This window comes from Festucalex cinctus, chromosome 5, assembly GCF_051991245.1.
Source record: "Festucalex cinctus isolate MCC-2025b chromosome 5, RoL_Fcin_1.0, whole genome shotgun sequence".
NCBI lineage: Eukaryota > Metazoa > Chordata > Actinopteri > Syngnathiformes > Syngnathidae > Festucalex > Festucalex cinctus.
In genome coordinates, this window is record NC_135415.1 from 25,005,603 (window position 1) to 25,025,464 (window position 19,862).

General features: G+C 38.4%; 1 protein-coding gene across 7 annotated transcripts in view; it reads left to right on the plus strand.

Moving 5' to 3' along the window:
- Window positions 1-19,364, plus strand: part of egflam (EGF-like, fibronectin type III and laminin G domains) — a 41,249-nt gene extending 21,885 nt beyond the window's left edge. For 6 of the 7 annotated variants that reach the window (XM_077522329.1, XM_077522330.1, XM_077522327.1 and 3 more), the window contains 23 exons: window positions 1,096-1,182; window positions 2,347-2,373; window positions 2,594-2,711; window positions 2,781-2,916; window positions 5,060-5,226; window positions 7,561-7,673; window positions 8,542-8,792; window positions 8,868-9,049; window positions 9,721-9,821; window positions 9,923-10,023; window positions 11,223-11,367; window positions 11,597-11,786; window positions 11,873-11,998; window positions 13,472-13,715; window positions 13,855-13,966; window positions 14,069-14,185; window positions 15,288-15,468; window positions 15,734-15,757; window positions 15,907-15,985; window positions 17,099-17,242; window positions 17,335-17,418; window positions 18,489-18,592; window positions 18,676-19,364. In XM_077522329.1, the coding sequence (XP_077378455.1) occupies window positions 1,096-1,182; window positions 2,347-2,373; window positions 2,594-2,711; window positions 2,781-2,916; window positions 5,060-5,226; window positions 7,561-7,673; window positions 8,542-8,792; window positions 8,868-9,049; window positions 9,721-9,821; window positions 9,923-10,023; window positions 11,223-11,367; window positions 11,597-11,786; window positions 11,873-11,998; window positions 13,472-13,715; window positions 13,855-13,966; window positions 14,069-14,185; window positions 15,288-15,468; window positions 15,734-15,757; window positions 15,907-15,985; window positions 17,099-17,242; window positions 17,335-17,418; window positions 18,489-18,592; window positions 18,676-18,827 (2,985 nt within the window). In that variant the 3' untranslated portion in view covers window positions 18,828-19,364. Of the gene's footprint in view, window positions 1-1,095; window positions 1,183-2,346; window positions 2,374-2,593; window positions 2,712-2,780; window positions 2,917-5,059; window positions 5,227-7,560; window positions 7,674-8,541; window positions 8,793-8,867; window positions 9,050-9,720; window positions 9,822-9,922; window positions 10,024-11,222; window positions 11,368-11,596; window positions 11,787-11,872; window positions 11,999-13,471; window positions 13,716-13,854; window positions 13,967-14,068; window positions 14,186-15,287; window positions 15,469-15,733; window positions 15,758-15,906; window positions 15,986-17,098; window positions 17,243-17,334; window positions 17,419-18,488; window positions 18,593-18,675 lie in introns of those variants that run through there. The other variant, XM_077522333.1, reaches the window with a different exon arrangement.
- The last annotated feature ends 498 nt before the right edge of the window (window positions 19,365-19,862 follow it).

A 19,862-nucleotide genomic window follows, 5' to 3' on the forward strand; every position in this document is an offset into this window, starting at 1 on the left:
TTTTTTCGCACCAAAATAGCTATATATTTTTTTTCTCAAAAATTTAGAATTTTTCTTGTCACTAAAATTCTTGCAAGATAGCTTTTATTTACTACACTTTACACACATATTTCATCAATTACGTGCATTTTTGTTTGAGTGGGAAAAATATTTCCACTTTTAATCGGTGAATTTGCCATGGTTTGCATTTAACTAAATCGTGCAAATGCCTTTTTTTTTAGTGCATGTTTCCTGCTTTTTGTCAAATTCCTTAATTAATCCCTTTGAGAACATGATGTTAATTAAAGATGGCCGTTTGACTACCTGATTACTATGTTTTAAATATATTAAATCAAAAGGAATCCCTCATGCTAAATGTTCCTGAGCTCCTGTTTCCCCGCCAGTGTCGTATCGAGGCGAATACTACTTATTGCGATGAATCCACAATCAGTTCCGCACAATTGAGACAATTCTTAACGGTCAATTAATTACTCACTGTGCCTGTATTACCGAGTGTTTATTTGTGTACACTAAAAGTAGCTCACCCTATTGACCTTCCTTGCGGCCTTTCTAATTGCCGACGCCCATTAACAAAGTGTGAATCAGACCATATGCCCGCGCTAAGAGGATTTAGTTAGCGAGCTGCACTTCCAAACAACTCACAGATGAACTTAACTCTTCCAAGGAAGTTATGATTTTATTTGCGTGAGTTTGTATTGTCCCTTTTGTCTATATGAAAGCGAATTCTTCAAAACGATGTAGATGTTTATAGTATTAATTGTGTCATCATATCATTCCAATAATGTTGAAAATGTATTTCAGGGTGTGTGGGGGGAAAAATGGAAAAAAGAATGAAAATCCAACCAATGTGAAGTTTAACCTGGATCTGATCCTGATTGCACGTTTGGCAGCAATCTGAGAAATCCAATTGAATGTGATTAGTTGCTTCGATAGCTTTCAAATCCGATCATCGTCTCTGTTCATGCTATCCTAATTATTGCTGATTACTCAAACAAAACCTCATTTTAGCTCTTAAAGACTGTCCCCGCATTGATTTGTGCCTTGGTGGAGGTTTTTGGTCTTGTTTTTAGATGATGTTCCTTGTGTGCATTTCAGGTATTCTACACCGAGATGAAAAATGGCCGTCCCATGGGTACGGCCTCTGTAATGGAAGTCCCTCTTAGTTTGGATATGCTGACTACGGTGAGTCCTTATTGTTAATATTAGTAACAAACAGAGCAGCAGTGTTATTGGATATGTGATGCTTGATAACAGTGTTGTTAGCGTTAGCTTCTGTTTAGCTGTTAGCTGGGCAATACTATAAGGCCAGTATCGCCAAAAATGATTGCACTTATGATAACAATAATGATGTCGATATTCTTAACTTAAAAGTTTTTAAAAATTCTATTCAAATTTATTTATTTTTAATTTTACGTTGATTTTTAAGTGAAATTGTAATGTAAATATTATTTTAATTTTTTAGCACCAAATTTCTATGACCTTTAAATGTTTTTGTAATTTTTTTCCCCCCTTAGAATTGTTATATTATATGAAATGTTATATTAGGATTATAGGATACGTATGTCATTCTTTAAAGAGATACTTTACTTATTTAGCCATTTTTAGCAGTCAAACATGAATATGTTTCCCATAATAAATGGATTATTTTCATTATTTTTCATGTACAATAAGTACCTTTAAAAACACATTTTGCAACTTGCTGTCGACTGAAAATGACATCACAAGGGCTCAGCTAGCCAATCACAGCTCAGCTTGCGAATGTCACATGACCAAACCTAGAAAACAGGTGAGCTATGATTGACCTGAGCCCTCGTGATGTCATTTTCAGTCGACAGCAAGTTGCAAAATGTATTTTAAAAGTACTAATTGTACGTGAAAAATAATGAAAGTATCAAATTAATTATAGACAAAATATTAACTTTTCATGGGCTAAATAAGTGAAGTATCCCTTTAAAATTATTTGTCGTTGTTTTTTTTTTCTTTAAAAAAATATGTAGCAAAAATTCTAGTGGTATTGGTACTTGGTATGGGCGTCGTTAAACTTCTGAACAGTTGCATATGTACTTTATTGGTATTAAAAAAGTGGTATCGAACATCCCTATAGTTCCTTACTCAAAGGGTAATAATACCTGTAATGCTAATAAAATTGCACCACACTATTTTTCCAGTGCATTGTTAAGGATTTGTATAAAAATGCATATAATCACTCAAAAATGAACAATATTAGTATTATTATTTATTGATGTATTTATTTTTGTGAAAACACAATAATGTGTAATTAACTGAATCCCAATCTCCCACTCATCAATATTTTTTTTATTATTGATTTTTTTTTTTTACCTAAAGGGCCAATTTGACGGACAGGCAAGCTTTGTAAGTATTATTTCCCGTATTTGTGGCACATTTTTCAGTATGTTTGAGCCATTGAGTACTCGGTGGGGTAACTCAATTTTTGTCATTTTACAGGAGAGCCATGTAAGTTTTATGGCTGCAATTAATTTATATTTTGGTTAAAAGTGACAAAAATTGTGTTTGCCAACTCTAGTTCTCAATCTCTTAATATTGTTTGACCCTTTCTTTATACACCCTATAGGATGTGGCTATCGGCAACCTAAAAGTGAACACCAAGTACCGAGTGAGCGTGGGTGCGTCCGGTTGGGCCGGTGAGGGTCGACCAAGTATGCCCCGAGACGTCAGCACAGCCACGCATGGTGAGGAGAAACCAAAATCAGACGACACCGTTTATAAAACGGTTGATTGAATTTGTGATCTGCCATCAGATACGTGCATGCCGCCCTCACCCCCGACCGAGCCTGTCGTCGTGGCGATATCCGACACGGAATTGGCGTTGTCGTGGCAGCAGGGGGAGAGCGAGGGCAGCGCGCCGGTCCTCCACTTCCTGGTTGCTTACATCAGGTGAGCCATCGCTGATCATTTGCATACATTTAAGACGTATTTATTTACTTATTTGATTGACTGTTTAACTCATTCACTCCCAGCCATTTTCACAGAAGCAATCTCGTTCGCTCCCGGCTGTTTTACTAGATTTTGACTGATTTTGCAAAGCCCACAGAATATTGTGCTCTATTGCTATAAAAACATGGAATCTATCAAAAGAAAGATTAAAGTCTCTTCTTTCGTCAGGAAAAAAAGTATGTTTCTATCTGTTTCCTTTTTACAACAATTAGCATGAGAAGAGAGCTAAGTTTCATCAGTTTTCACAAATCTATTTAAAATTGTAAGTAATTGAGCTTTTTTTCTACATGGCTCTGGTTGATCTCCTTTGCTCTGCTGCCACCTGCTGGCTGTTTGTGTAATAACTACCATTTCTGCAACCGTTCTTTGCAGTTGAGAGGCTGCATCAAAGCCTTCTGTAAGCTCTAGCATAAAAAAAATCAATAAATTAAAAAAAAAACGTATAAATACATCTTTGGGACACTTAAAACATTAAAAAAAACCGTATTACACGTTATTGGGAGCAAATGAGTTAATTTGCAGAATAGATTTTATTTTATTTTTTAATTTTTTTATATTATTCATTTATCATAATATTAGCACAGCTGCAGAGATTGTGTGTTGAAATTCAATGTTTATTTATTGTATGAACAGTCCAACAAAGAAAAGCTGTTTGGAGCATGACAAAGAAGCGTCTTATGTCTAGACAAGACAAGTTACAGTCAGTCATCATTCTCCACCAAATTCCCTTGATGCTTCGTTGCTTGCGACGGCGATAACAAAAAGGCAGCGTGCGTTTGAAACGCACCTTTCTTCCCACCCCGCTGTGGCTCCACCGCGCCAAGATATAAAAAGCATGAAGGCAGCTTGTTGCTGCTTACTTGACAAAGACTGACACAGGCAGACAGACAAGTGATCTAGATCCATGTTCTTTCCTCACAAACAAGACACACGCACACACCAACGTGACTGCAGGCTGACGACATCACTTCACGTTACCGCGCGTCAACGGCAAACGGATGTTTGGATCTAACAGGCCGACAGGAATCAAATGTGAGAAATTAGAGCAAATGTCGCATACTCCAAAATATTAAACATTCAGTGAACCCTCCCGTTTAATGCAGGGGATATTTCATTTTCATTTTATTCAATTCATTTCAGTCATACGGAAAAAGGTTTTGGGCCAGTGAACTGGGGGGAAAAAGGTTGGCAGGATTCTCACTTTGTTCTCAGAATCGGACTTTGAAATCTTTCTGTGATTAAAGTCAGAATTCTGACATTAAAGACAGAATTCTGATTAAAGACAAAATTCTGATTTTTATCACAAAATTCTAACTTTAAAGTCAGAATTTTCACTTTATTCTCAGAACTCAAGTCAGACTTTATTCTCAGAATTCTACATTTAAAATCAGACTTTATTCTCAGAATTCTGACTTTAAAGTCAGAAAAGTCAGAATTCTGACTTTGTGACGTCGAGCTATGAATTGTAGGGGGGGGGGTCAGAAAGTCATAAATCTGAGATTAAAGTCAGGATTCTCATTTTAAAGTCAGAATTCTGAGAATAAAGTCAGAATCCTGCCACCCTTTTTTTTCTCTTCACTATCCCTAATCGTCTTCATATATTCATTTATAAATTAATTAATTAATTAATTAAGAAATGTTATCTGATATATAATGTCATAGAGCATATTTTTTTCAATTGAAATCAGTTCAAAAAATTTGATTTCATTCTTTAAAGAAATGAAAGGGAAAATAAAAAGTTGAAACTTATATCTGTCCCTAATCAACACACAAAAAAATTAGGGAATCGCTTTTACCTAGCTCGCAAAGACATTGGATATGTTGCTCAAATAGTCCTCTCTGGAAATTCTGAGTTGGTTGAGCCCCGCCCCCATCTGCATTGATGCAACCTGGCAGTATGAGACCACCATGTGTCTTCGTCACTGTCTCCACCATCCCTCCTCGCTCACATTCGATACTCCTGACTTCTGCCGCAAGTTCCTTGACTTTTTGCAAGTTAACTGTTCCTCTTGACCCCTCTCCTCCCTGAATTAAAGTCTTTTTGGAGCGTATTTGTTTGATCTTCTCATCTTGTCCTACACAGGCCGGAAATGGACACGGAGTGGACGTACATCCGCGAGCCCATCGAGAGCAACTCCATGGTTCTGAAGGGACTCATACCCGAGACCGAATACCAGTTCATCATCCGAGCCGTCAACATGCACGGGGCAAGCCCGCCAAGCCACGTCAACAATCCGGTGCGCACCCTGGGTAAGATCACCTCTCCATCACCACTCTTCACCTTTCAAACACACTTTATTACAGTGACAATTTGTTGATATGAGCATGACTTTTACTCAGTGTAAATCTTAGCCTACTCTATAACTGAGTCTATTTGGTCTAAATAGAGTCAAATTTCCTCGACAGAATTTACAGTGTAGCCATAGTTGGAGTAAGTTGAAATCAGGGATGGGCTTTTTAAAATATAGAGGGGGACCCCACACTTACTCACCTGATTTTTAGGATAGACAAAATAAGTGCTGGTCCATGAAATAGCGAAAATGTACGTATAATTGAGTCCCATTGAAATGCATTAGGAAAAGTGGCAGTTCATATTTTTTTAAATTGTAAAAAAAAAAAAAAAAAAAAAAAAAAAAAAAAGTCAAATTTTTGCTGAGCTGCCAACCTAGTATAGAAGTTCACTTCTTGAACAATTCATCTGAATTTTCATCTTTTGAATTGCCTACAAAGAATATATCAATCACTTTTTTTAATTGGTCGTGACATTTCAACAATGCAGATTGCACATACATACACACACACACACACACACACACACACACATACATATTTTTAAATAAAGCTAGAACCCCAAAAGTGCTCCTGGCCAATTTCATGTGAATATATATTTTCAAGGAACAAAATAAAAGCAAATGATTAGTCCTGAAATCAGTAAATCAAAGTAAATCAATTACGGAAGCGCTATTGCATTCACTTGAAAAAAATAAATAAAAAATCCTGTTTTTCTGACTAATTTTTTGGGGAGCTTTGCTTTTTTTTGAGGATTTTTTCCCCCTGTTTTTCTGAATATTTGTTTTCTGTTTTAGTGGATATTTATTTCTGTCATAAAAAAAAATAAATAAAAAAAAACAGGGGAAAAAAATACTCAGAAAAACAGAAGTTGGTGCTCTTCTTTTTTTTGCAATATTTTTTATGACAGAAAAAAATATTCAGTAACACATAAAAAAAACTATTCAGAAAAACATAAAAATAAAATAATAAAAAAAAAACAAAGCTCCCCCGAAAAAAATTAGTCAGAAAAACTGGATTTTATTTTTTCTTCAAGTGAATGCAATACGCTTCCATAATTAATTGTTAGAAATATTAAAATCTCATTAGCCAATTCAATGGATGTCATTTTTGAACTTAGCGTTCCAAACTTACCCAGAAACGCTTCGGGGGTTGGGTAAGGTTATGTTATGACAGTAACGACCCAGTACAGTGTCACAGTGTTTGTTATCGATCCACTAATCCATTTTCCACATTTGGATCACTGTCGTGCAGTGAAGTTGTCATTAGCCCACTTGTTGTCTCTGCATTATTGGACATAAAACAATCTGGCGATGACATTTCTCTTTGTGCCATTGCCCTTGTTTCTCACCGCTATACTATTACTCTATTAAGTGTAGGGGGGGATCGCGGTTAGCCTCAAGTAGCTTTTGGCTAACTCTGCTTCCCCATAACAATATCCGTAACGAGGTAGTGCTGAGTGATTTTACAAAACACGTACAATCCTTCGCAGTTGGCAGCTCTGCTTTTGTGTAAATTTGGCCACTGGAAAGTCAAGTCACCACTGTAATAGAATCGCGTCAATAACAATAAAGCTTCTGAAAAGCAACAACAAAAAAAAGGCGCCAGTTCAGGAAGGACGGCCAGACAAACGGCCTGAAGCTTGCGCGGTGGACGAGCGTGGTCTCTCAGCGGGGGACCAAAGCGGGTTACGTTCAAGTCTCATCAGACGGGATTAGGGACGGCATGCCAGACCCTCTTCTCTGCCTGTCACACACGCACACACACAATGCCTTGCTTCTTGAATGGACGTCAAGGGTGGGCCTGACGCACTGACATACTTTTCTGCAGGCTCCCCTTCACACAACACCGTGTGGACTGTGGCTTGTGTGTGTGTGTGTTCCACAACAGCAGATTAGTTTTCTGGGGACCCCTCCCCGTGTTCCAGTGCTCGGTATGCAGGATTTAATGTCACTCGGCTGTGCTAATTAGCATTTTGAAGAAACAGTCTGCACTTACTTAAAAAACAAAAAAACAAAAAAACACTTGTAGCGCATTTTCTTATGAGTAAAAGCATTTTTTTTCTCTGCCTCTTCCAATATCAACCTTTCTTCTTTACAAAATTGGGGGAAAAAATGATTTTTTTATTTACCCGTACATTAAAAAAAAAAAAGTGATTTTAGAACTGTAGTTTTACTCCTGTGATGCAGCATAATTTTTGCTTACTCTTATAATACCATCAGAAAATCTAATATTGCCCAGTCGTTGGTACACCATTTATCAGCGGTGCATCAGCCCTCGTGACTCTCCCGACAGGAGCCTCAGACGTGGGCAGCGGCGATTACGGACGATACTTCACAGATACGCAGATCAAGGACGAGGACGGTTTTGACATGGACGACTCTGACTATGATGTCTTTATTGAGGAAGTAAGTCACCTATATTTAACCCTATAAAGCCAAACATATATTCAATTCAAGATATTTTGAGCCTTCTATTTCACGATTATATATATTTTTTTCCCATTTAAACTCTTGACGTATATGATCTGACACATGAATTGCACAGATAATCCATTAGAGGGCAGTATCACCCAGCTGATGGCTTTTTCCAGCGACCTTTGCAAGAACGCTGAATTGAGAAAGGAGAGACATTTATGCTTATTAATAGTGGAAAATGTTCTTTCTGATTTTTGGAAATACTAAGATGTTTGTCTGTTCATTATTATATTTTTTACAGTTAAAAATGTGCGAATTTAAAGCATTGTGACCGGATGTATCAAATATGACACAAATCAAAATGCACATGTGGAAGTTGATTTTAAAAAAAAAATGTTTGTTCAAAACAAGGTTATTTTTTTAACGAAAAAAAAAAAACTAAAATTCAAAAAACTATTTTGTTAACAAAATAAAATAAAAGCAAAAATGCTTTAAACGAAAACTAACTGAAATTACATTTTATTTTTTACAAAAGTAACCAAAAAAAACTATAATTATAGGGAAAATGTTCTTCGTTTTAGTCTTTGGCAATGAATTTATTGCATAAGCCTTTAGGGATGATTTTTAATGTGATTTTAAGTAGATTTATTTAACTGGAATAAGCACATTTGAAAGTGTGTCATCTAGCAGTAGCCAATAGAAAAGCACCTTCAGGTGACGTCGCTCCTAAAAGGACCAATAAATACGCACACAAAGAATCTGAATTTTCTTTCAATTATTTCATGGTTCAGACTTGTTGGGTTAAATGTATCCGATTATTTGCGTGGATTTTATTTTTTAACTTTGACATGTTTCTCAGCTGAAGCCGTTGCCTGCTATTGGCCAAGACAGCGGCAAGTCGCAGCTTCGCTCTCGTTCTGGTCCGTCGGGTCAGAACGTTGTTTACCGCATGAACACGGTGACGCCCCCCAACTCCACGACGTCACCTTCGGCCTCTTCTTCCTCCACCGCCACTACGTCGGCCATCTTCCCGGACTTCTCAGATCTGATTTTTCCCACCAACGCGGAGCGCGACGTCACAACAACCACGACAACCACAACCATCACCAGGTATCTACTTAAAAAGTTTCGTTAAACAACTTCAATGATCCAAATGTCAAATTGTCCCGCGCTGAACCTCTCCAGCACCGCTGCGCCCACCGCCGCCGCCACCATGTCCCCGTGGAAGGGCGACGCCCCTCGAGTTTACCGGCTGACCTGCGACGACACCGTGTGCCCCCCTGACAGCTTTTGCCTTGCGGACTTGGAGAGCGGAGGATCGAGATGCCACTGCAACCTCGGACGTGCTGGCGATACTTGTTCTCAAGGTACAGTAAGTCATGAATCATCAATAAAGTTGTTTTGTTTTTTTTGTGTTTTTTAAAACATTGAACTCCTTCACTCCCCAAAACGTATTTATACGTTTCTTTGTGTTTGTTTGTTTGATTGTTTTTTGTGAAAACATACAGAAGGCTTTGATGCAACTTCTGACTTGAAGAGGTCGCTTAAAGCAATGGTAGTTATTATACTCTGCTGCCAGTAGGTGGCAGCAGAGTATAAGAGATCAACCAGAGCCATGTTGCAACAAGCTCTTTTCCCCAGTGTTTTCAACAGTTTTGTGACTCATGATGAAACTAAGCTATATTTTAATGCTAATTGCATGCGAAAACAGAAACAGATAGAAATATACTCTTTTTCTTGATAAAAGAAGAGACTCTAATCTTTCTTTTGGTAGGTTCCATGTTTTTATAACAATAGAACAATATTCCGTGGGTCTTGCAAAATCAGTCAAAATAAAAAAAAATAGCTGGGAGTGAATACGTTAAGTTGATTGAAAAGGAACTGAAAAATTCATTTGAATTAACAAAAACATAAAATACAAGAACAATAATACAAAATGTAAAAGCAATACAAGTGGGCCACTAGGCTTATAAAACACCGGGGGAAACCCTGGAAAAAGACAAATCGAATTTTATTGTTTTGTGTCGTTCTTTTTCAGAAGTGTCCGTTAAGTTTCCTCGGTTCTATGGCTACTCGCACATGACCTTTGAACCTTTGAAGAACTCCTACCAGACTTTTCAGATCTCAGTGGAGTTCAAGGTGAAACTGAACATTTTTTTAAAAGTAATTTCTGCTTATCGCCATGACAACCGTGATTACAGTAACTCCATTCATATTAATTGTGTTTGCGTACGGTGCAGGCAGACGCCGAGGACGGCCTGCTGTTATACTGCGGTGAGAACGAACACGGCCGCGGAGATTTCACCTCTTTGGCCCTGCTGCGAGGCAAGCTACATTACAGGTGATGACGCACATCAACACATGACGGTAGTCAATGAAAGCGGTGGACGCGTTCTAGTGTCAGTGTTCATGGTTACTTTTCACAATTAACTCATTCACTGCCATTGTTTAAACATGGTAAAAATCAATGAAGCAATTATAAATTGTTGATATAATGTACAGCAGGGGTTTCCAAACTTTTTCCTCTGAGGGCCACATACAGAAAAATAAAAAGCTGCAAGGGCCAATTTGATTTTTTTTTGTAAAGTTATTTATTAACACATTCATTTGCCAGACCAGTAAAAAAATGCATCATTTGACGTCTTTTTCCGTCAATGGCAGTGAATGAGTTAAGTTGCATGCATTCAAAACAAACTCACTCAAAATGCTGTAGCCAGAAGCACATTACTCCAGTTGTAAGTATCTCCACTCGAGTGGCTTCCGGTTAAGTACAAAAGATTTTATTTTTAGTTTTAAATATCTTAATGAGGCTGTACCGTTTCCAACAAGCTCACAACAAACACACCAGACAGACACCTTACATTTGATATGTAAGATTCTTCATGTCAATATGCTACGCACGTACTCTACGACATATTCAAAATCTACTTTCGCTTGATAACTGGCAGTGGCCAGATATCATCAAGTCCGCTACCGCCATCTAGTGTCTGAGTGGTTGCAACTGATTCATAAGTGAAATTTTTTCTCATGCCAGACAAAGCAATAAAATACTGACCAAACTACAGCTCTTGTCTTGAAAAATTCTTACGTCAGGACACTCATAGGTCAAGATATCTCTGTAGTACTACTTGCATTAGTGCTACTATTATAACTACTACAACTACTGCTACTACAATGAAGTTAAATTTAAGATGATTAATTTATAGCTATTACACTGTTATTATACTGTAATTACACACTAAATTAAGTCAGTTGTTGTTTTCTTGATAAAGATATGAACTACTGCTACTGGTAGTATGGTGGTATATGCTGCTGCCATTTTTACGATTCATTCACTATAATAGTGTTATTATGCTGTTATTACATACAGATTTCAAAAGTTTTGTCTAAAAACAAACCAACTTACTTCTCTTGTTTTACAGATCAAACCAATTTCCACTACTGCTTTATTTGTTATTTTATGGTGATGTTAGGGGCTGTATCTATTATTACAGAGTTATTACACAATTTTATAACATTTAACAATTTTTGTAATTGCAGGTTCAACTGCGGAACAGGCGCTGCTCGGATCGTCAGCGAGAGCCGCGTGGTCATCGGTCAGTGGCACACGGTCACCGTCTTCAGGGATGGCACGAGTGGTTGGCTGCGACTGGACAACGACACGCCCATATCTGGTCGCTCCCCGGTAAATTGATTTTCTGCAAAAAAAAAAGCTCCCTCAAATAGACTCCTCCATATTCCCATAAGATTAAAATGAGCGATATTAAAAAGTTAATTACTAAGACGACTTGAACTATGTTGCCAATGCTAACCAAAACAGCAGCACCTAAACAAACTGAACTTTGTGGAAATTCATTAAGTCTTGTGAAAAAGAAGTGAGTTGTGGGGGAAAAAAAGTATGTTTTGCTATTCAGGGCCAGTACACGAAGATCACCTTCCGCTCGCCGCTGTACATCGGCGGCGCTCCGAGCGCCTACGGGCTGGCGAGGGCGACGGGCGCCAGCGGAGGCTTCGTGGGATGCATCCAAAGCTTGAGCGTCAACGGCAAGGCCACCGACGTCAGACCGTGGCCGCTGGGCAGAGCGCTGAGCGGCGCCGACGTAGGTGGGCGGAGCGAGTACTGACACAAGTGACGCAATACCCGACGTCTTCCGACATTGCCGCTTGTCGTTGCGTGTGTGCGTTTGCAGGCGAGTGCAGCGACAGCGTGTGCGACGTGGTGGGCTGCGCTAACGGCGGCGTGTGCTTCGCCAACCGCGCCGACGGATTCATCTGCCTCTGTCCGCTCGGCTTCACGGGAGCGCTGTGCCAAGACAGTGAGGACATTTGTTCTGTCACACACACGGATTAAAAATTTACTTTAACTTTAGCACTTTTAACAAGACTGATCAATCACATGTTGAGAGATTTGTCTCAAAATTATTCACACAAATAAATTTGCGATTTTCACGTGTTTTTCAGATACAAAAATATATCCGTGATTTTTCACGTCTTTTTTAACAAGCTTGTTTTGCCTTCACCCGAAAGACACTCTTCTTCTACTGTTAATTTTTCTTCTTCTATGTCACTAAAGCAGCAGCAGCCAAAGAGATAACAGTAGAAGAAGAGTGTCTTTCGAATGAAAGCAAAACAAGCTCGAGTGAAACAAACTAAGATCGCATTTTGTTTCCGGATTTGTGTAAAATAAACACATAACGGAAGGTCAGATTAAGACTCGATTTCTGTTTTTCAATTTTAAACAAGAAACGGCTCGTTCCCCTTCAATGGAGACAGCAACACTGCCTCCTTGTGGACGGAGGATGAATGAGCCTGAGTCGCGTGAATATCTTAGGAATAGTGTGTGAATATCTCGAAACAGTGTGATGTTTGTCTCAAACGTTTTGTGGATCTCAAAAACACGTGAAAACCACGAATTTATGTGTGAATAATTTTGAGACAAAGCTCTCCCCATAATCCTTTAAAATCAGGGAAGGGACATTTTTTGTCAGTAGTTTTTTTCTATTTATTTACACATTAACACATTAGAACTATGGAACTAATGTTTATTGGTTATTTGATTTCATTTAATTGTAATGGACAATTCTATCCATCCATCCATCCATCCATCCATCCATTTTCATGACCGCTTATTCCTCACAAGGGGTGCTGGAGCCTATCCCAGCTGGCTTTGGGCAGTAGGCGGGGGACACCCTGGACCATATATATATATATATATATATATGTGTGTGTGTGTGTGTATATATATACAGTATATATGTGTATATATATGTGTATATATATACAGTATATATGTGTATATATATATGTGTATGTGTGTATATATATATATATATATATATATATATATATATATATATATATATATATATATATATATATATATATTTATTTATTTATTTTATTTTTTTTGTGGACTACCAGTCAACCGCTATAGAAAATGGATAGAATACTGAGTTACTAAGTGTCAATTTTGACCACTTGCATTGTTATTTGTTTTGGACTGAATGAAAAACAAAAACAAAAACAAAAAAAACTCAAAATAATGTCCATGAATAATGTTTTCCACTTTTATATGTTGCCACTGTGTATGAACCATAATTTGCTTCTAATTTAATTGTATTTATTTTGATTCAATTTCTAATTAAAATTTAATTACATTTGAAAGGCTATTTAGTTTTAGTGGAATGTAAAATTAAGTATTTAACGTACATTTTATATTATGTGATAACAAATTTAACTGACTGTGTTTACTATTTTTTTTTTAATGATTTTTTTCCCCTCCCTTCCAGGCTTCTCTCTGTCCTCACCGCTGTTCAACGAGACGATGTTGTCTTACGCCGTGGTGCCGTGGCCTCAGCCCTCCCAGAGCTATTTGTCCTTCATGGAGTTCGAGATGACCTTCCGGCCGTCCGCGCCCGACGGCACGCTGCTGTACAGTGACGACGATGGCAGCGGCGACTTCCTGGCCATCAACCTGCTGGACGGATACGTGGAGTTCAGATTCGACTGTGGTTCCGGAGGGACTGTTTTACGGTATTCGACGTCAAAAGTCATCGTGAAAGCTAATTTGTTATTCCATACACTGCCACCTAGTGGTCAACCTGTTTTGGAGTCACTGTCTGATGCGCTTTTCCCCAATGCATTGACATTCTAATGCTTTATAATATTTCAGGAGTGAAGAGCAAGTCAGTATGGACGCGTGGCACGAGCTGAGGGTGTCCCGCACGGCAAAAAGTGGAATCCTACAAGTGGACAGCCAGAAAGCAGTGGAAGGATTTGCTGAGGTACTTTCACGTTTGACCACAAGAGGGCAGGCAAACTCCTCTGTAAGTTAAACTCATTCTGAGTACTAAACGTTAAAATGTGTTCTTTGGCTGTGAATGCAGGGAGCTTTCACGCAAATTAACTGCAGCTCAGCACTTTACATCGGTGGTGTGCCACAATATGACAAAACCAAGAGGACGGCGGGCGTCAGGAAGCCTTTCACAGGAACCATTCAAAAGGTATACGCAATTCCCAATTTGAAATCCCCACAAGGCCCACATACAGCGCGCATACTGTACTAAAAAAACAAAACAATAAAGCATTAATTCTAACTAAGCCAGCTTGTGTTGCAGGACCTTTTTTGACTTTTCTAATAATGGTATGTATTTGGGGGGGGGGAAGTAAAAAGTAAAAAGAAAACACTTTGTTGCAACTCCAGTATAAAAAAATAAATACAAAATAGTAAAGTATCTTCAATTGTTAAAGTAAATTAACATCAGAATAATGAAATAATAAAACAGAATAACTAAGCTTGAACTTTAATGGCAATAGCAGGTTCTTTTGTTTCTCATTTGAACAATTTTAATGCTACAAATTGCTTTATAAAAAAAAAAAGGTGAACCACTAAACACACTTATTGTTAGAGCGGATAAACAGCAAAAGATTGTCACAACTTAAATGATGAAAACAATTTGCAATGCATGTGATTTTGAAACATTCATAACAAAGCAAGTAAAAGTAGCCCTAAAATAATGAAAACAATGAAATACAGAACTCAGTTTTAACTTCACAGATGAAGACAGTCTACATTGCATGTCATTTAAGATATTCTTAAAGGGAAGTCAGCACCCCCCCCCCCCCCCCCCAAAAAAAAAATAAAAATCTTATACATATAATATGTTCTATGCAGCCTCACTAGTCTAAATATGGTATTTTGGATAATATTGTGTTAGTGGAATATGAGTTAAGCAGCAAAATCCAGCAGTTTTTATCCATATCAGAAGGCGGCCATTTTGCCACTTGCTGTCGCGTGAAGATGACATCACAGTTGCGCAAGTCTCAAGTAACAACCAATCACAGCTCAGCTTCAGAAAACAGGTGAGCTGTGACTGGTCAGTGCCTGAGCCCGAGCAACTGTGATGTCATCTTCAGTTGACAGCAAGTGGCAAAATGGCCGCCTCCTGTGATGGATAACAAAAGTATTAATCAGAATGTCATGTTTAGACTAGTGAAGTCACATATAACAAAGTATTGTCAAGAAATGGTCAAGTTTGACTTCCCCTTAATAATGCGATAAAAAAAAAACTGCCGACTAAAAAAAACCCTGTTGTGCCCACCTAGCTGGTTCTGAACGATCGCACCATCGCCATCACGAGCGAGTCGGCGGGCGGCGTCAACGTGGCCAACTCGGAGCACCCGTGCGTGCAAAGCCCTTGCGCCAACGGCGGCACCTGCAGGCCCAAGTGGGACGCCTACGAGTGTGACTGCCCCCTAGGGTACGACGGCAGACACTGCCAGAAAGGTCCGTTGGATGCACAAATGTCATTTCACTTACGTGACATTTGCCTGCCCCTAAACTGACATGTGTAAAAAAAAAATGTAAATATGTTTCTCTGAGGGTTGCCCCCACCACAGGTGGATTCCGCCCCTTCCACAATCCCCTGACGGCATGACCGGTCTCACAGGCCTTGAACCATATGACATGATCTTTCCTCCTCCTGTCCTGGATTAATGCTAATCCTTTAAACCTGCCTATGCTTTCTCTGTTCTCTTTTTTTTTTATGCAGAATGTGGAAACTACTGCTTGAACAGTAAGTCACGCTGGATCTGTAATGTTTGGCTTCTCGAATAAGAACGTATTATTATTTCCATGGCTACATGTAGCAGTGGTTTGTGACGTGTCACATGTTGGTGGTGTGCTCATTAAGCGTGCGTTTTCCCTCCTTTTCCGCCGTCCCAGCTGTGACGGAGGCCATCGAGATCCCACAGTTCATGGGTCGCAGTTACCTCATCTATGACAACAGGGATATTCTCAAAAGGTCAGAATTAAGTTGAAACCAGTTTATATCAGTTTATTTGGTTTGTATTTTATACATTTATTTTTTTCAATTATTTTCTTTTGTTTGTTTAATTCTGTTATTTTTTTACAAATCTTTTCTATTCATTGTATACATTCCTCAAATTTTCAGTGAATTATTTTTATTTCATTTTTGTGTTTTTAATTTAATTTCAATTTGTTTTAAATGTTTAAATTGTTTGTACTTTTGTTTACATTTTTGTTTATATTTGTTCTCATCTTTTTCCACTTCATTTTGATTTTTCTATTACATTTTAGTTTTTTTTATTTCATTAGATCCTAATTACATTGTTTAAAATTGGTTTCATTTAATTTTTTCAATCATTTTTTTTTTTCTTGAAGACCTAATTCATTAATCATTCAATACATTCCGGTTATTGTTAAATAATTTGCATATATTTTAATTTAATTGTTTTCATTTCATTATATAAATAATTCCATCTTGCAAAATCTTTTTAAGATATTTATATATTTAATTTTTCATGTATTAAAATGTTTTAGATTCTATTTTTGAAATTGTATTTTTATTAAAGGGATACTTGACTCATTGAGCCATTTTTCAGTAGTGAAAAGTTAATATTTTGTCCAGAATTAATTTGATAACTTCATTATTTTTCATGCATAGCTAATACCTTAAAAGCTATTTTTTTTCCACTTGCCGTCGACTGGTGATGACATCACCTGTGCTGAGGAAGTAGTTCACGACCAATTATGGCTCACCTTTTTTCTGAGGTTGGTCAGCAAACTGAGCAATGATTGGTTGTGACCTACTTCCTCAGCACAGGTGATGTCATCATCAGTCGACAGCAAGTAGAAAAATTACTTTTGTAGGTATTAATTGTACATGAAACATAATGAGTTGGAAACTTGGATGTCAACAACCACAGTGTGTGCATGCATACAGTCATGCACCATTTAGGTTGCAAAAAGGTCACGTCGCGTCATCAAAAGTGAAGAAGGGGCTACTTTTGTTTACTAATATTTTGGTGATCCTTTATTTATCTGAATGACAGAATGTTCCGACTATGAATGTTGTGTCCAGCGGGTGTGGCCAAAGGTGTTGTTTATGTTGAAGGGTGTCGGGTTCGAGGAACAACGTGTTCATGCGCTTCAAGAGCAGCGCCGGCGACGGCCTGCTGCTATGGCGAGGGGACACGCCCATGAGAGCCAACAGCGACTTCCTGTCCGTGGGCCTGCAGAACGGCGCGCTCATCTTCAGGTTGCGGGAAAACTCCCTTTCGTCTTTCTTTTTTTTTTTTTTTTTACTCTACATGACTGTCAACTTATTTTGTTGTTGTTGTTGTGCTGTAGCTATAACCTGGGCAGCGGCGCCACAAACATTGTGGTCAACGGAACCTTCACTGATGGGAAGTGGCACAGAGTCAAAGCTGTCAGGTGATAAAGCAGCAGCTCAGTGGAAGACAATTGAGGACCTTTTTTCATTATTGCTCTTACACTATAGTGCAAATCAGTTTAAGGCAAAAATCCTCTAAAATTACAACAATTAAGGTGTCAAAATTAATTGACAACTTTTTTTAATAATTGAGTCATCGTTTGGAGCCCTTTTTAATTTAAAATTGTCCAAATCCTCTCATTTCAGCATATAAACATTTAATTGTTCACTAAATTGTGTAGTCCTTCATGAAAGAAGGCTGATTATCTTCTGTGTTTAATTAAAATAAGACATTTTCAAACATTTTTTTTAAATCACTATATCACTATTATCACTACACAAATATGAAAGTACGAAATAAACGGCAATCACTTGTTAATAAATAATCATCAGGGACAAAATATGCTTGTAATACACTTTAATATAAAATTAAAATGAATCTGATTAGTCAATTAATCAATTAATCGATACTAAAAATATTTGATAGCAAAAGCACCGCTCCATATAATTTATAACTCCATTATGGTAAATTCTGCCTAATATTCTTGAATAAATGAAGCTTTGGATTATTATTACTACATTCTACTAAAATGCAGACTTAAAAGGGAAGTCAACCCCCCAAAAATTATTGACAATAATATATTTTATTCAGCCTAACTAGTCTAAATATGGTTATTCTGGTTAATATTGTGTAAGTGAAATATGAGATAAGCCGTAAAATCCAGCAGCTTTTATCAGAAGGCGGCCATTTTGCCACTTGCTGTCGCGTGAAGATGACATCACAGTTGCTCAGGTAACAACCTATCACAGCTCAGCTTCAGAAAACAGGTGTGCTGTGATTGGTCATTGCCTGAGCCTTGAGCAACTGTGATGTCATCTTCAGTCGACAGCAAGTGGCAAAATGGCCGCCCCCTAAGATGGATAAGAACGGCTGGATTTTGTTGTTTAACTCATATTCCACAAATGTAATATTAATCAGAATGTCATGTTTAGACTAGTGAGGTCACATATTTGTCGAAAAATGTTTAAGGTCGATTTCCACTTTAATTGATGTCCTGTTTTGCGCTTGCAGGGACGGCCAATCCGGGAAGCTGACCGTGGACGACTACGGTGCCAAAACGGGTCGCTCGCCAGGCAAGATGAGACAACTCAACATAAACGGGCCCTTATATGTCGGTAAGTGACGGCTGGCTCGCGTCGCCATCCTGATAGGAATGATCACAATGACGTCGTTGCTTTGGCGTATGCGTGTGCGTTAGGAGGCATGAAGGAGATCGCCCTGCACACCAACCGGCAGTACGTGGGCGGCCTCCTGGGCTGCGTGTCGCACTTCACGCTATCCACCGACTACCACGTGGCGCTGGTGGAAGACGCCGCCGACGGCAAGAACATCAACACGTGTTCCAACTAGGACCTAACGTGTTATAAAAACTCAGCAAAAACTGAAACGATCACGGTTAGCGGCGGGGAAAAAAAGCTAATTCAGGTCTTTGCAGGGACTTTTTTTTTCTGGGATGGTTCCAAGCACACGTCGATATATTTTTTATTTTATTTTTTTTCTACTGCAAATCCTTATTTGATTGCTGGAAGGAGGCGACTGATCCGCGGGATCATGCGTTGCGTGTTTGTTTGTTTTCAGCGGCCTGACCTAGAGCAGCTAGCGGTGATCAACTTCTTTGTAGGGGATTTTAGGGGTTGGCCTTTCGGGACCGTCTCACTTTTCAAGCCCTTATTCTGTTTTCTCGTGCTCGTGTAGACAAGGCGGTAGTCGGCCCAAGTGGAGCTCGTAGCAACGTTTGTGTCTTTTTTTTTTACCTTCTTCTAGTGTGCGCAGTTGTGTTTTGATACAGAGGTTCTTGTTCCTGCTCACGGAAACTTGTGAAGAATTCATCGTTTGTGATTGAAATTTCAACACAGGCCAATAAAAAAAAAATGAACAAAAACTTGACATTGAGCGGTCATGGTCACAGGGTTGTGCTAGGAACACACCTTGTAGATGTACACAGTGGCTTAGAGGTCAAAGGGCGCAATCATAACGGCCTCACGGATCATGAAAAAATTGCAAAGAGAAAAAAAAAAGGCTGCTGGACAGCTGACGGGAACAGGATTTAGTGGTTTGCGATACTGCAAATTTTGGTATCGATCCGATACCAAATAAATACAGTGCCTGTATCGCCAATATCGATACTTTTTGAAAATTATAGTATATAATTTAAAAAAATGAAGGTAGTTGTATCATTGAATTGCTTATTCACAATCAAATATTGTTATGTGCTGGAGGTTAGATCCCAAAACGCAGACACAAATAAGATTTTAACTATTTATTCACGTAACATCGAGAGGCGTAGAACAAACTTAACTAGACGAGAAACAAAGAAAGTTGCACATAGAGACAGTGGTAATAATCCGACAAACACAAACACTTCTCAGACCGCTACTATAGACA